General features: G+C 43.2%; 1 protein-coding gene across 1 annotated transcript in view; it reads left to right on the top strand.

The window, feature by feature from the left end:
• The first annotated feature begins 4,976 nt into the window (after window positions 1-4,976).
• The window catches only part of LOC121583011 (leucine-rich repeat-containing protein 49), a 42,992-nt gene continuing 36,313 nt past the window's right edge, over window positions 4,977-11,655 (top strand). Inside the window, exons 1-4 of the mRNA XM_041899220.2 lie at window positions 4,977-5,281; window positions 6,063-6,266; window positions 7,069-7,135; window positions 10,468-10,611. Of these exons, the coding sequence (XP_041755154.1) occupies window positions 5,133-5,281; window positions 6,063-6,266; window positions 7,069-7,135; window positions 10,468-10,611 (564 nt within the window). The 5' untranslated portion in view covers window positions 4,977-5,132. The remainder of the gene's footprint in view (window positions 5,282-6,062; window positions 6,267-7,068; window positions 7,136-10,467; window positions 10,612-11,655) is intronic.

The raw sequence follows: 11,655 nt of genomic DNA, 5'->3' as shown, positions 1-11,655 counted from the left end.
TGAGCGTCAGAGGTGTGGACTCGAGTCATGTGACTTGGACTCGAGTCAGACTCGAGTCATGAATTTGATGACTTCAGACTCGACTCGACAAAATGTACAAAGACTTGCAACTCGACTTGGACTTTAACATCAATGACTCGTGACTTCACTTGGACTTGCGCCTTATGACTCGAGAAGACTTGCATGTCGCGCCCATGAAAACTGGGGGAAAAAAATTTCACACGGCCGCGCCGCTCTCTGTTTATCTGCATCTGTGAAAAAAATGTGCACCATCCACCTGTATGCATACAGAGAGCGCGCGCTGCCTGCACGTTATCCAATCACTGTAGTCCCACGTTGTTTTGATTCGACAGCATCTAAGCAGGCACATTGCAAGACAACCAATGAAGCACATCAAGCAACAACGCGCCAGTTGTCAAAATGATACCGAAGATAGTTTGGTTTGGCTATAAAAATTACGAGGTAGTCGACAAAAAGCGAGTTGCAATCTGCAAAACATGCGGATCGAAGATTACAGACGGAGCTGCCACAACGTCCAACTTTGTTCGACACCTGAAGTTGCACAAAGAAAGGTAAGTTTTGAAACAGATCTACGCACCTTATCGGATGTACCGTAACTTACTAGCTAGCTGCTGCATATTTACTGTATCAACGAGACAAACGCACGTCTCCTTGCTGGTTCATGCTTACAAAAATATGGATTTTTGAACTGCTATTATATGGACATTCTAAACGCCACGGGAAAAACGCTTAACGTTCTTTAATGTACTAAGACAGTGTTATTAAAAGACCAAACTCTGTAAATATCATATTAATAAAGTATACTATGTACAAAACATCAGATGAGCCCAGAATATGAACGCAAACACGTTTAATAACACGTTGCGTTTTCCTCCCATAGAAAACTATTATAAGAAAAGGCTTAACGTGTCTTAATATACTGAGACAGTAATATTAAAAGACCAAACTATAAATATCATATTAATAAAGTATACTAAATGTACAAAACATCAGATGAGGCCAGAATATGAACGCAAACACGTTTAACAACACGTTAAGTGTTTTCCTCCCATAGAAAACCATTATAAGAAAAGGCTTAACATGTCTTATGTAGGCTACTATGTATTCTGGGCTCATCTGATGTTTTGTACATAGTATACTTTATTGATATGATATTTACTTAGTTTGGTCTTTTAATAACACTGTCTTAGTACATAAGACACGTTAAGCCTTTTCTTATAATGGTTTTCTATGGGGAGGAAAACGTAACGTGTTATTAAACGTGTTTGCGTTCATATTCTGGCTCATCTGATGTTTTGTACATAGTATGCTTTATTAATATGATATTTGCAGAGTTTGGTCTTATAATATTACTGTCTTAGTATATTAAGCATTAAGCAACGTTAAGCGTTTTTCACGTTAAGCGTTTTAGAATTCAGTTTCAGAGTTGCTGGTGTGCTGCCTCATTGAGGTCGTTTATGTAATTTTGGTTAATCACAACTAAGCAGAACTGTCGCTGAAGACAAAATATCACAATTAAACAATGAATGCACCCTTTCACAACTCGGATGTAGTTGGTGCATCCCTAAACCCATCCAAGTACAACAGGAAACATAGTAAGACGTATACATTGTAAAGAGGAAAATGATAACACAGTCACAGTAGATCCACCATTAGCCTTCCCTTTTCATATCATGCCCAAACAGCAGACAGCGCATGGACAGAGTGCTACCGTAGTCTACAGTAGGTCTGTGAGGCAGCGCACCACTGGGATATATACAGTATATAATAAAATAATAACGATTATAGTAGTAATGTTCAGAGATGCAATAGATTATTATAGTGCAGTTCTTAACTCATGGGAATATTGTTTAGCTTATTTTTGGTTTAATTTGGTTTACTTTAGTTATTTAATTTATTCAATTATTTTGTTTTTCTATACTTTTTCATGCCAACTTGCCATGGCCCCCCTAGAACCCCCTCGCGGCACCCAAGGGTCCCCGTCCCCACTTTGAAAACCACTGCTATAAAGCATATGACTTCAGTTTCTTGAGGGAAAGGGCTTTCTTATGAATTTTGAAGCAGTGAAAATATTCTTAATATTGCATACACTGAAACTGAAATGTATTATCGTAAACCGTAGTGTACAATAGGCAATGAATATTAACACAACAACATTGATATGAGTAAAGAGTAGTTTCAAATACAACATGTGTGGCTGTAAAGGATTTTCTGACATCTGTTTCATATTCTTCTCTGTTACAGGTATGAAGAATACCAGATGAACAAAATCATCGTAGATGAACCACAACAGCCTTCAATCTCACAATTCCTTGACACTCGTGTAGGGCGTTACAGCCTGACCCACCCACAGCAGAAGGCCATCTCCAATGCGATACTGTCTGACTTGATTATTGATTGCAATTTCCCTCTGTCTATTGTGGAAAATAAGAGCTTTCGTCACTTTCTGGCTGTGCTGGACAGCAAGTATACCCCAGTATGTCGCCGAACGCTGACCACAAAAACAGAGAGCCTTGCTGAGGAGAGACGGTCAAAGTTAAAAACTCAATTGAGCAACACTGACCATGTTTCAGTCACTGTGGACATTTGGTCTGATCGAAAGATGAGGGGATTCCTTGGTGTCACTGTGCACTGGATGGAGCGAGATGCAGAGAGGGTACAGCTAAAGACTAATCTCTTGGCCTGCAACCGCTTCAAAGGCTCTCACACAGCAGAGCGAATCTGTGACCAATTTGAGGCAATATGTGATGAATACAACATCAAAGCTAAATTGGACTATATAATTAGTGACAATGCTGCTAACATGCGCAAGGCATTTACAGTCTGCTTCCCCAGCGAACAGGAGGAAGATGAAGATGCTGGAGATAATCTTGATGATCCTGAGCTATGGCATGACTTAACCCAAGAAGACCAGCAAACCGTCGATGCTGCTATGGCAAAGAAACAGCGCCTGCAGTGTTTTGCACACACATTGCAGCTGGTTGTGGGAGACGGTTTGAAAGAAACAAAAGCGGCATGTCCTTCTCTCTCCAAGTTATCAAAACTTAGCTCCCTGCTCCACACAAGCACAACGTTTAAAGACATCTTCGATGGTGAATTTGGGGACACAGAGGCATCCCTGCTGCAGTGAGCACGAGGTGGAATTCCACACTGCGGCAGGTAAAAGCAGTCCTTCATTGTGATCAGCAAAAGCTCTGCGCAGTTCTTGAGAAGGCCGGGCATAAAGAACTGTCATTCACACCACGAGAGTGGAATCTGCTGAAGGAGTTGGTGGACATCTTAAAACCGTTCGGAGAAGCAACTGATTTGACACAGGGGGAGAAAGTCATTACAATCAGTGCAGTTGTTCCATCCATCTTGTCCCTCAATCACCATCTTGAGAAGCTGAAGCCTCAAGTTCGTTTCCTGAGTGGCCTGGTCAGAGGTCTGCAGGCATCCCTGAAAAAAAGATTTCTTGGGATCTTCATTAATGTAAAAAATGGCCCAGTCTCAAGAAGGGATCACTGCCCCTTTTCAGACACAGTCTACCTGAAAGCAGCTGCCTTGGATCCAGCCTTTTGTCTGCTGTGGATTGAGCCCCATGTGCTGGTCAACCGTGACATCAAGGCAGAGGTGGCACACAACGAGTTAAAGGTAAATATTATTGACTTGCAATGCAACTTAAATGCAACGTACAATAATTTGATCTTAATCTGATATAGGATCTAATGTGATATTAATCTGACTTTAACAATAATAAAAAATTTCAGTCTTGAACAGTATCATCAACATCAGAAATAAGGGCTCTTTTGTTTCTGCTGTTGTGACACGTTTTTATTTTTATTTTTAGAATTGATCCTGCAAGATGCTGCAGAGACAGAGCAGCCTGTGCCGGTGCCTGCTGAAGAAGAACTAGAGGACATGGAAGGAGAAGGGCTGTTTGCTGCATACCATAAGAGGCAGAAAAGGGATGTTGGGACCCCACCAGCAGTACAGCTAAGTCACTACATTGACATGGCAGAAGGACAGAATGCCCTTTTGTTCTGGGCACTGAACAGTAAGACTCTTCCTTCACTCTTTCAAGTAGCCATCCGAGTCTTGGCAGTGCCTGCTTCTAGTGCTCCAGTGGAGCGAGTTTTCAGCCATGGTGGCATCATTCTGCGTCCCCATCGTGCACAAATGACTGACAGACTTTTGGCCAATTTGATCTTTTGCAAATGCAATGCAGTATAGGGGCCTCCCTCCACCTGTCCACAGCACGCATGCGCCACACACACTCACTCTCTGCTCATCACCTGTCCACACAGCTCTCTCTCTCCTGTGGTAGGAGTTTCACATGGAGTAAGATCTGTTCATTTGCAGTGCAGGTTCCCACACTGTTTTTACTTCCAGAGCTTTGGTGTTTGTCCTTCCCCGTAAACCATTTTTTTTCTCTCTCTCTCTCTCTCTCTCTCTCTCTCTCTCTCTCTCTCTCTCTCTCTCTCTCTCGCTCTCTCTCTCTCTCTCTCTCTGCATTGTTCTAGTGCAATATGCTGTTCAAATACAAGCATTTTTTTGTGAAAATTAAATGTTATGTTTTTTTGCTGTATTTGATTAATGTTATTGTATAAAAGGTTTAAATAAATACAAATCTTACAGACATACATGATTTGTATACATTTTATTTCTGTGGTAAGAGGACTTGAAATGACTCGAAACTAAAATGGTAGGACTTTGGACTCGACTTGAGACTTGATGGCTTTGACTTTTGACTCGACTTGGGACTTGCCTCATCTTTGACTCGACTTGACTCGGGACTCGAGGGCAAAGACTTGAGACTTACTTGTGACTTGCATAACAATGACTTTGTCCCACCTCTGCTGAGCGTCCCCTCTTACCCCCTGCTGCTGCTCTACCCAGTGGGCTGACTAGTGACCTGGAGCCACAGCCACACAAAGTGAAGCCTAGGAGAGCAACCCACAGTGCAGGGGCCATCTACTCCCACAGTACCTCACCCCTCACCCTGCCAACTAGTGAGTGGCTGCGCTCAGGATCCTCCCCCTCTCTTTTTTTCATGGATCAAACGCAGTCTAATGGAACATTCTGCTCTGTGCTCAACTAAAACATTTCTGTACATGTAAAACCTGATTACTATGAACAATGCTTTTCTGAACAAATGTGTCTTTGTAACAGGACCAGGTGATGCCATATCATTGAGTAAGAATTCTCCCTCTGGTTTTCCAATTGCCTTTCATTCCCGTGATGACTGCGCTTTGAGTCCTGAGCGACTAGATTTGGACAGGTAGGCTAAAACACTCATGGCTTTGTTTGTTCAGTGGTCCATGTTGAGCTTCTAAATACACTGTCATGCAATGGAATGCCAAGTTTGTAATTGCTTGGATTCACCAGTAGGGTGCAGCAAAGTCCTCGTAAAGATGATCCTGCCCTCTGACAGTGCATGTCAACGTTGCAGGCGTAAAAGAAACTCCTGAAACTAGATCCTCTACATACTGGTCTTGATGATACATTTAATTTTTTTACGGGGGAAGTTCTCTTCTACAGTGTTCAAGCAATCCAGTACATTTGGATGAGGAGTTAAGATGGAGTGTTGCCGGGCACGTTCAGCAGGATTTAACGTTTTGGAACATTCAGATAGAAATAGGCTATGTAGATCAAACTTGCATCTCTGATATGTAGAATAAGGAATCACATCGGCTCTATTCATGGCATTTCTATCTGCAACGTTCGAGAACGTTTGGCAACTTAACATGGCCTTGTTAATGTCCAAAAGCGGAAGTCTCGTCACAGGCTCTCTTTCCATTTCCCCTGAAAACCGGAACATCCGTTTGTTGGGGACTCGGCAGAGGCTAGTCAACAATAAACCATATCCATAGCCTGATCCACTTAGAATAATGAGATCTCCTGAACCCTGCGTGCCAGTGTTGGAAGGCAGACAGCGTGGTGTCAGGTGGCTTGTACCTTTTTAACTGTGAGCCCCCTCTCCTCTGCATCATAACAAGATAATACAGGGTCATCCTCTCACAGTGGTGTTGTTGACAATGCTTTTGTGTTTTGTGGGTCAGGCGTGGTCTGGAGGAGTGTCCCCTGCTGGAGGGCATGGGTAGGCTGCAGCTGCTCAACTTTCAGCACAACCTCATCACGCACATCCACAATCTGTCTCATCTGCGGCACCTGGCCTTCCTAGACCTGTATGACAACCGCATCTCTGAGATGTCTGGCATCTCAGCCCTGGCCTCTCTCAGAGTGCTTATGCTGGGCAAGAACAGGTTTGTGTTACGTCTCTCAAGCATACAAACTGAACAATAGGATAGGAGCTCCCACTAATTTCAGTGCTTTTACAGTGCATGATTTCAAGGACAGATGACAAACTTTTTATGCTGTCATTTTTTTGTGGGATTTTTCTTTACATTTAGAAAGATGTTACCATAGGGATATGCACATCCTGCTTTTTGGATTAAGTGATACTGTATGACCGCCACAGCACAGCTAGCCTATATATCAACCTCCATAGAAAAGTACTTTCCTGCAGGTGCCCAATTTCAGTACAAAACCATACCACTGCTCTCTTTGTGAATCTTACATCTAACATCACCTGACTTTAAAACTAAAGGTCAGGAGGGAGGAAGATTAAAGTCACAAATCATGGCAAATGCCACTGGGATCCCATCGCTGAGGTCTGGTTTTGTCCCAGAGTCTGTAAAACATGACATTTGTCTTTTTAGAACCCACTTTCAGAACAGTCCGTGGTACCTTTCAAGCAAAGCATGCCACAGATTTAGGTTTCTGATACAATTTCCAAGGGACTGTAACCTAACTTCCCTAAATTACTGTTTGGTCTGTATAGACAATCCTGGACGACAGGACAGTGGAAAACAGTCAACTTCCCATCAGTAGAAAATAAATTACTACCGGTCTTTGACAATCCCATTTCCTGTGCCTGGTAACCATTCAGTTAGCAGAAGGGATACCAGCTCTTTGTCATAGAAACATTGTGTTATAGGAGAGATATCTTGTATAGAAGACCAGACAGGGTGATGTTAATATTACTGTCTGTTTAATGTTTTCCAGAATCCAGAGGATATGCAGTCTGGATAACCTGACTAAACTAGATGTTCTGGACTTGCATGGCAATCAGGTACCATGTTTCAAACCTTAGAAAATGATAACTTCACTTACATTCCTTTCTGTTCTCCAAATATACATCCACATGCATTTAGTGTCTGTAATGTTGTTTGCAATACCGTGACCAGTGGGGAACTGTGTCTAGCTGAGAGGTTCAGCAAGAGCAGAGAGGCACTACCACCTCACCCGTACTGCTGGTTGGTTACTACGTCAGTGACTCTGGGCCCCTACAGTTAAGCTCAAGCAGGCTTGGCTGCAGGAAAGCAAATGCATTAGTTCCTGTTGTGAGGCTTTTGAGTACATTCTATATTCAGTCGTGTGAAGGCAGTGAGTTTTAGTTGCAACTCAGTGCTCTATCAGCCATCGTTACTAGAGTACTTTACCTTTCTCCTATTTTCCCACCAAATTAAAACATATGTAGGAGCTTACTCCCACACATCCCAGTCTTGCTCTGGGTTACCTTACAGTTCTTCTTCAATTACTATAATTTCTCTAACAGGCAAGGCTATTTCTGTTCCTTTTACAATGACGGAAAACCTGATAAAGCTGTTATACAACTCATTTTAGTGTAAATGGTAAGTGGAGTGAAGGCCGATTTGATAGGCCTACAGTATGATCTGGCTGCTGTCACAACGTATTAAAAGCCTGTGAAGAGAGGGGATCACAGTAATACTGGTGTCAAATCAGGATTTTGCCAGCACCTGCAAAAAGAGGATAGGATTGAAAAGCCATCCGTCCGCGGTGCTGGTTGTTTGAAATGTGCTGCCAGTATATCGCCCACATTGTTCCAGTGAAAGTCACCCCAGAGTCCCTGTGAGACTCCTCTCTCTGATTCTGGCTGCTCTTTTTCATGTGTCTCCTACTCTCATTCCCAATTAAACATTGGTTTCTGTTAATCTACCCAGCAGCCTTTGTTTTCCAGTCACTTCTGACCACGAAACATACTATGTCTTTCTCTTTCTCTTACCACATTTGTACTTCCCAAAGCCAGCAGTGTTTAAGTCACCTATGTATGACCACAAACAAGGGATCATTTCAGCCCTCACTCAAACCACCCCTGCCTGGCCTCTCGTTTTACCCAGAAGGGAGATGTGCTCTGGGGACAGGAAGTTGTCATGACATCATATTGCTAAATAACCTGTCCTTCCATTGGTTGAGTGATGGATGGTGCTCACAATAGGATCCTCTGTATCTAGTTGACACTAGAGATAACGGCTGCTGTTCAATGAGTGAAACAGAGGACAAGGCTACAGCCTTTTCTATCCCTTGAAAGATTTTGAACGGTACTACATTCATTGTATCAGGAATGCAAGGAGTACCGGTATGTGATGTCTACAATGAATTACATTAGAATTTCAAAATCATTCATCAAACAGACAATATTTAACTTAACTATTAAACTATTTGAAACTTACAATGCACTTTGCCTTTTTATTAAATTTTAAGACATGTAAAGGACAGTTCTGTGTGACCCTGCCTGCAGAGCAAATATCCCTATAGGACATTAAGACTTCAACAATGCCCTGACCTCTCGTGTTCCTCCTAAAAATGAGCGGGGAACAACTGTAACATATTTTGGAAGCCTGAGCCACCCCAACAGAAAGCACTTCTACAGTTATCTGTAACACAACCCAGTTAAATATTTTCAGATGAGATGATCTAATCTGCCCTGACGAGAGATGGGTCGAGCATAATAGAGATACAATTACTGTTCAGTGAAAGATGCAGCCAGTGTGGAGTGGACCCTCTGGCTTTCTTAGCTTTGTAGAGGATGATATCCCAGGCCTGAGATTAGTTTAGCCATGTGCTGACTTGTGTTAAAGTGGACTTGAGAGAGAATGCTTTTCATTGCAGCCATGGTGGAACTGTGAATCCAAGAGAACACCACTGGGAGGCCTCAGTTGGAGTGGAACATTACCTCACTCTGTTGTATTTGTCAGCAGTCATAACAAAAGTTGTTTCAATCTCAACATCCCTTACCTGTCTCTCTGGTCTCTGTCCAATAACATCAGTATTATAAGAGGCATTTGGGGGACTTAATGCACCTGGGCCTATTGTCAGAACGCCATAACTGAGATACCACCTCTACTACTCACTACTGGCAGCTGGACAACATACTGTACACATAGACATGACATAGCACTGTTACACCGGCCTTAGAGTGCTTCAGCTATGACATAACCCTGTCTGGTCAAGCTATGAAAGAGGAGAGTCAGAGAGAAGAGTGTGCCTCAGTATCACTCATGAAAGGGCTTTAGATGTAGAGAGCAGGCTGTCATCCTCCTCCCTCCCCCCAAATGGAAGGGGAAAGGCAGAGGTCCTTTTAGACAGAGCTCCAGAGCTCTATGCAGCTTCTGTCCTTTAAATGATGTTCACTGTTCATTTAAAGATTCTGCCCTAAGCTAACAACCATACTCAGTCTGTCTTGATTCATGTCTACTTGCATCAAGCTCGCTGCAGGAGCCTTTCAACCTTTGACCGCTGGGGTAACATGCAGTGTATCATCATCAAGGGAAAGGGAACCCCCAAAGCCGGCCCCTCAGTGGTAGTTAGTTCTGGTTTGTATCCCAAATGGCATCCTACTCCCTATATAGTGCACTAGTTTAGACTACAGCCCTATGGGCCCTGGTCAAAGGTAGTGCACTACATAGGGAATAGGGTGCCATTTGTGACGCAACCCTGACCTCTTCCTGAAATAGACAGGACAGAGTGGCATACACCTCACAGCCTCACACTCAGACAGACAGAATCCCCTGGGTCTTGAACTAGTTAGTTTCATTTTGACAAGAGCCCCTGCAGTTCCCGCTCAACCAGAATGAGGCACTGACCCTTTCAGATTCTGGATGCCTTTTGGACTCATGGCTCAATGAGAATACTGACTTTGTTTTGACGTTGAAATTATGATAATGTGGGTCAGAAACGAAAGGAGCGATTGTGAGGGTTGAATTGGATGGTAAAAATTCAAATAATTTATCTCCAACTCATTTGAAGGTATAATTTATTTTGGGCTGTTTTTAGCAGAGGATATGGAATGGCCTTAGGCTAGTTGATGTGTAAATCAGGGTACACAGGTGTCTGCTCTACTCTGCTGTACTCAGAGTTTTATTTTGCACATCAAACAGAACTGGCATGTCTCATCATTTGATTTAGACAACAGAGAGCATATTCTCAACACTGAAAATCACCCTTATGGACCCTATCACCTCCCCAATATATTAGCAACAGCACAGCCCCAAGACAAGCCCCTGAAGGTATGAGCCTAGTCTTTAATTCATAATGACTTAAGAGAACATTTCACCAGTTTATCACACTGATGTTTCTGTCTGTGTTTCCCTCTGCCTTCAGATCTCCCAGATAGAGAACCTCTCCCACCTGTCTGAGCTGCGCGTGTTGAACCTGGCAGGGAACTGCATCTCCAGGGTGGACAACCTGCAGGGCCTGGACTCACTGACCGAGATCAACCTGAGACGCAACTGCATCTCCACTGTGGTGAGGGAGGGAGGAGAAGAGGGGGAGGGGAGAGGAGAGGAGGGGATTTTATTTGATAAGGATCCCCATTAGCCGACGCCAATGGCGACAGCTAGTCTTACTTGGAAAAATACATTACAGACAAAATACTTTACAATTTACATATATTTAAAAACATGAACGTGTGTGTGTGTGTGCGCACATCTATCAGTTACACATACATGTCAGTACATATACACAAAAGAGCATTCATACTGAGAGCTGCTGGGTTTTGGGATCTGAGGGGCCACAGGCTGGGGTTGGTGGAGGGACTGCCGGCATGACATACTGATGGGGCTATTGACTGACTGATGGCAGAGCAGAGCCCTGGCTGTTCTGAACTGAAGCAGCTGGATCGTGTCTAATCCTTTGGGCTCACACTAATGCACTGTGCAGATGTAATGGCTCAGGCCTGTAGTGATTCAGATCTGTGCTAAGATCGCAAACAGCTTGGCCGTTCTGTCATCACAGTAATGCTTGAGGATGGTTCCCCCCACTGCAATATACTGTGCAAGAACAGTATGCTGCTGTGTTGCTAATGCTGTCAATTATAACAGATGCATACATCCAACTCTCGTGGTTTGAGATATACACACTCATTGGCATACAGCTGACGGCTTAAGCTTGCTTCTTGCTGTGTATCAAATCTCTGACAGTCCCCAAGGTGTTGCCAGTGTCTGTCCCCCTACCTACTCATACATTGAGATGTGTAGACTAGATTATAATTTTCTTCTTAGATTATGATGTTAGCTGCAGATTCTTCTTTCATCTTGTTGTCATCCCCAGCTGCTGGCACAAGCCTTTGCATGTTTACCTTGTTTTGATGTTTGTCTTGGTATCACATTTAGAAGTTTTTCTGTTTCATGTCTCACCAAGAAAAAACACAAAGTGAAGTAGCATACTTGTCCTCCTGTCATTCATCTACGGTGGTTACCAAGGGGAAAATAGCTAGCTCATTAACCCCTCCTCATGCTGACTCCAGTGGTAGTGAAATAAGATATTTTTGAAACAGAACTTCCCTCCCTC

Source organism: Coregonus clupeaformis, unplaced genomic scaffold (assembly GCF_020615455.1).
Source record: "Coregonus clupeaformis isolate EN_2021a unplaced genomic scaffold, ASM2061545v1 scaf0529, whole genome shotgun sequence".
NCBI lineage: Eukaryota > Metazoa > Chordata > Actinopteri > Salmoniformes > Salmonidae > Coregonus > Coregonus clupeaformis.
The sequence above is the reverse complement of the archived record's forward strand: the minus strand, read 5'-3'. Positions and strand labels throughout refer to the sequence as shown.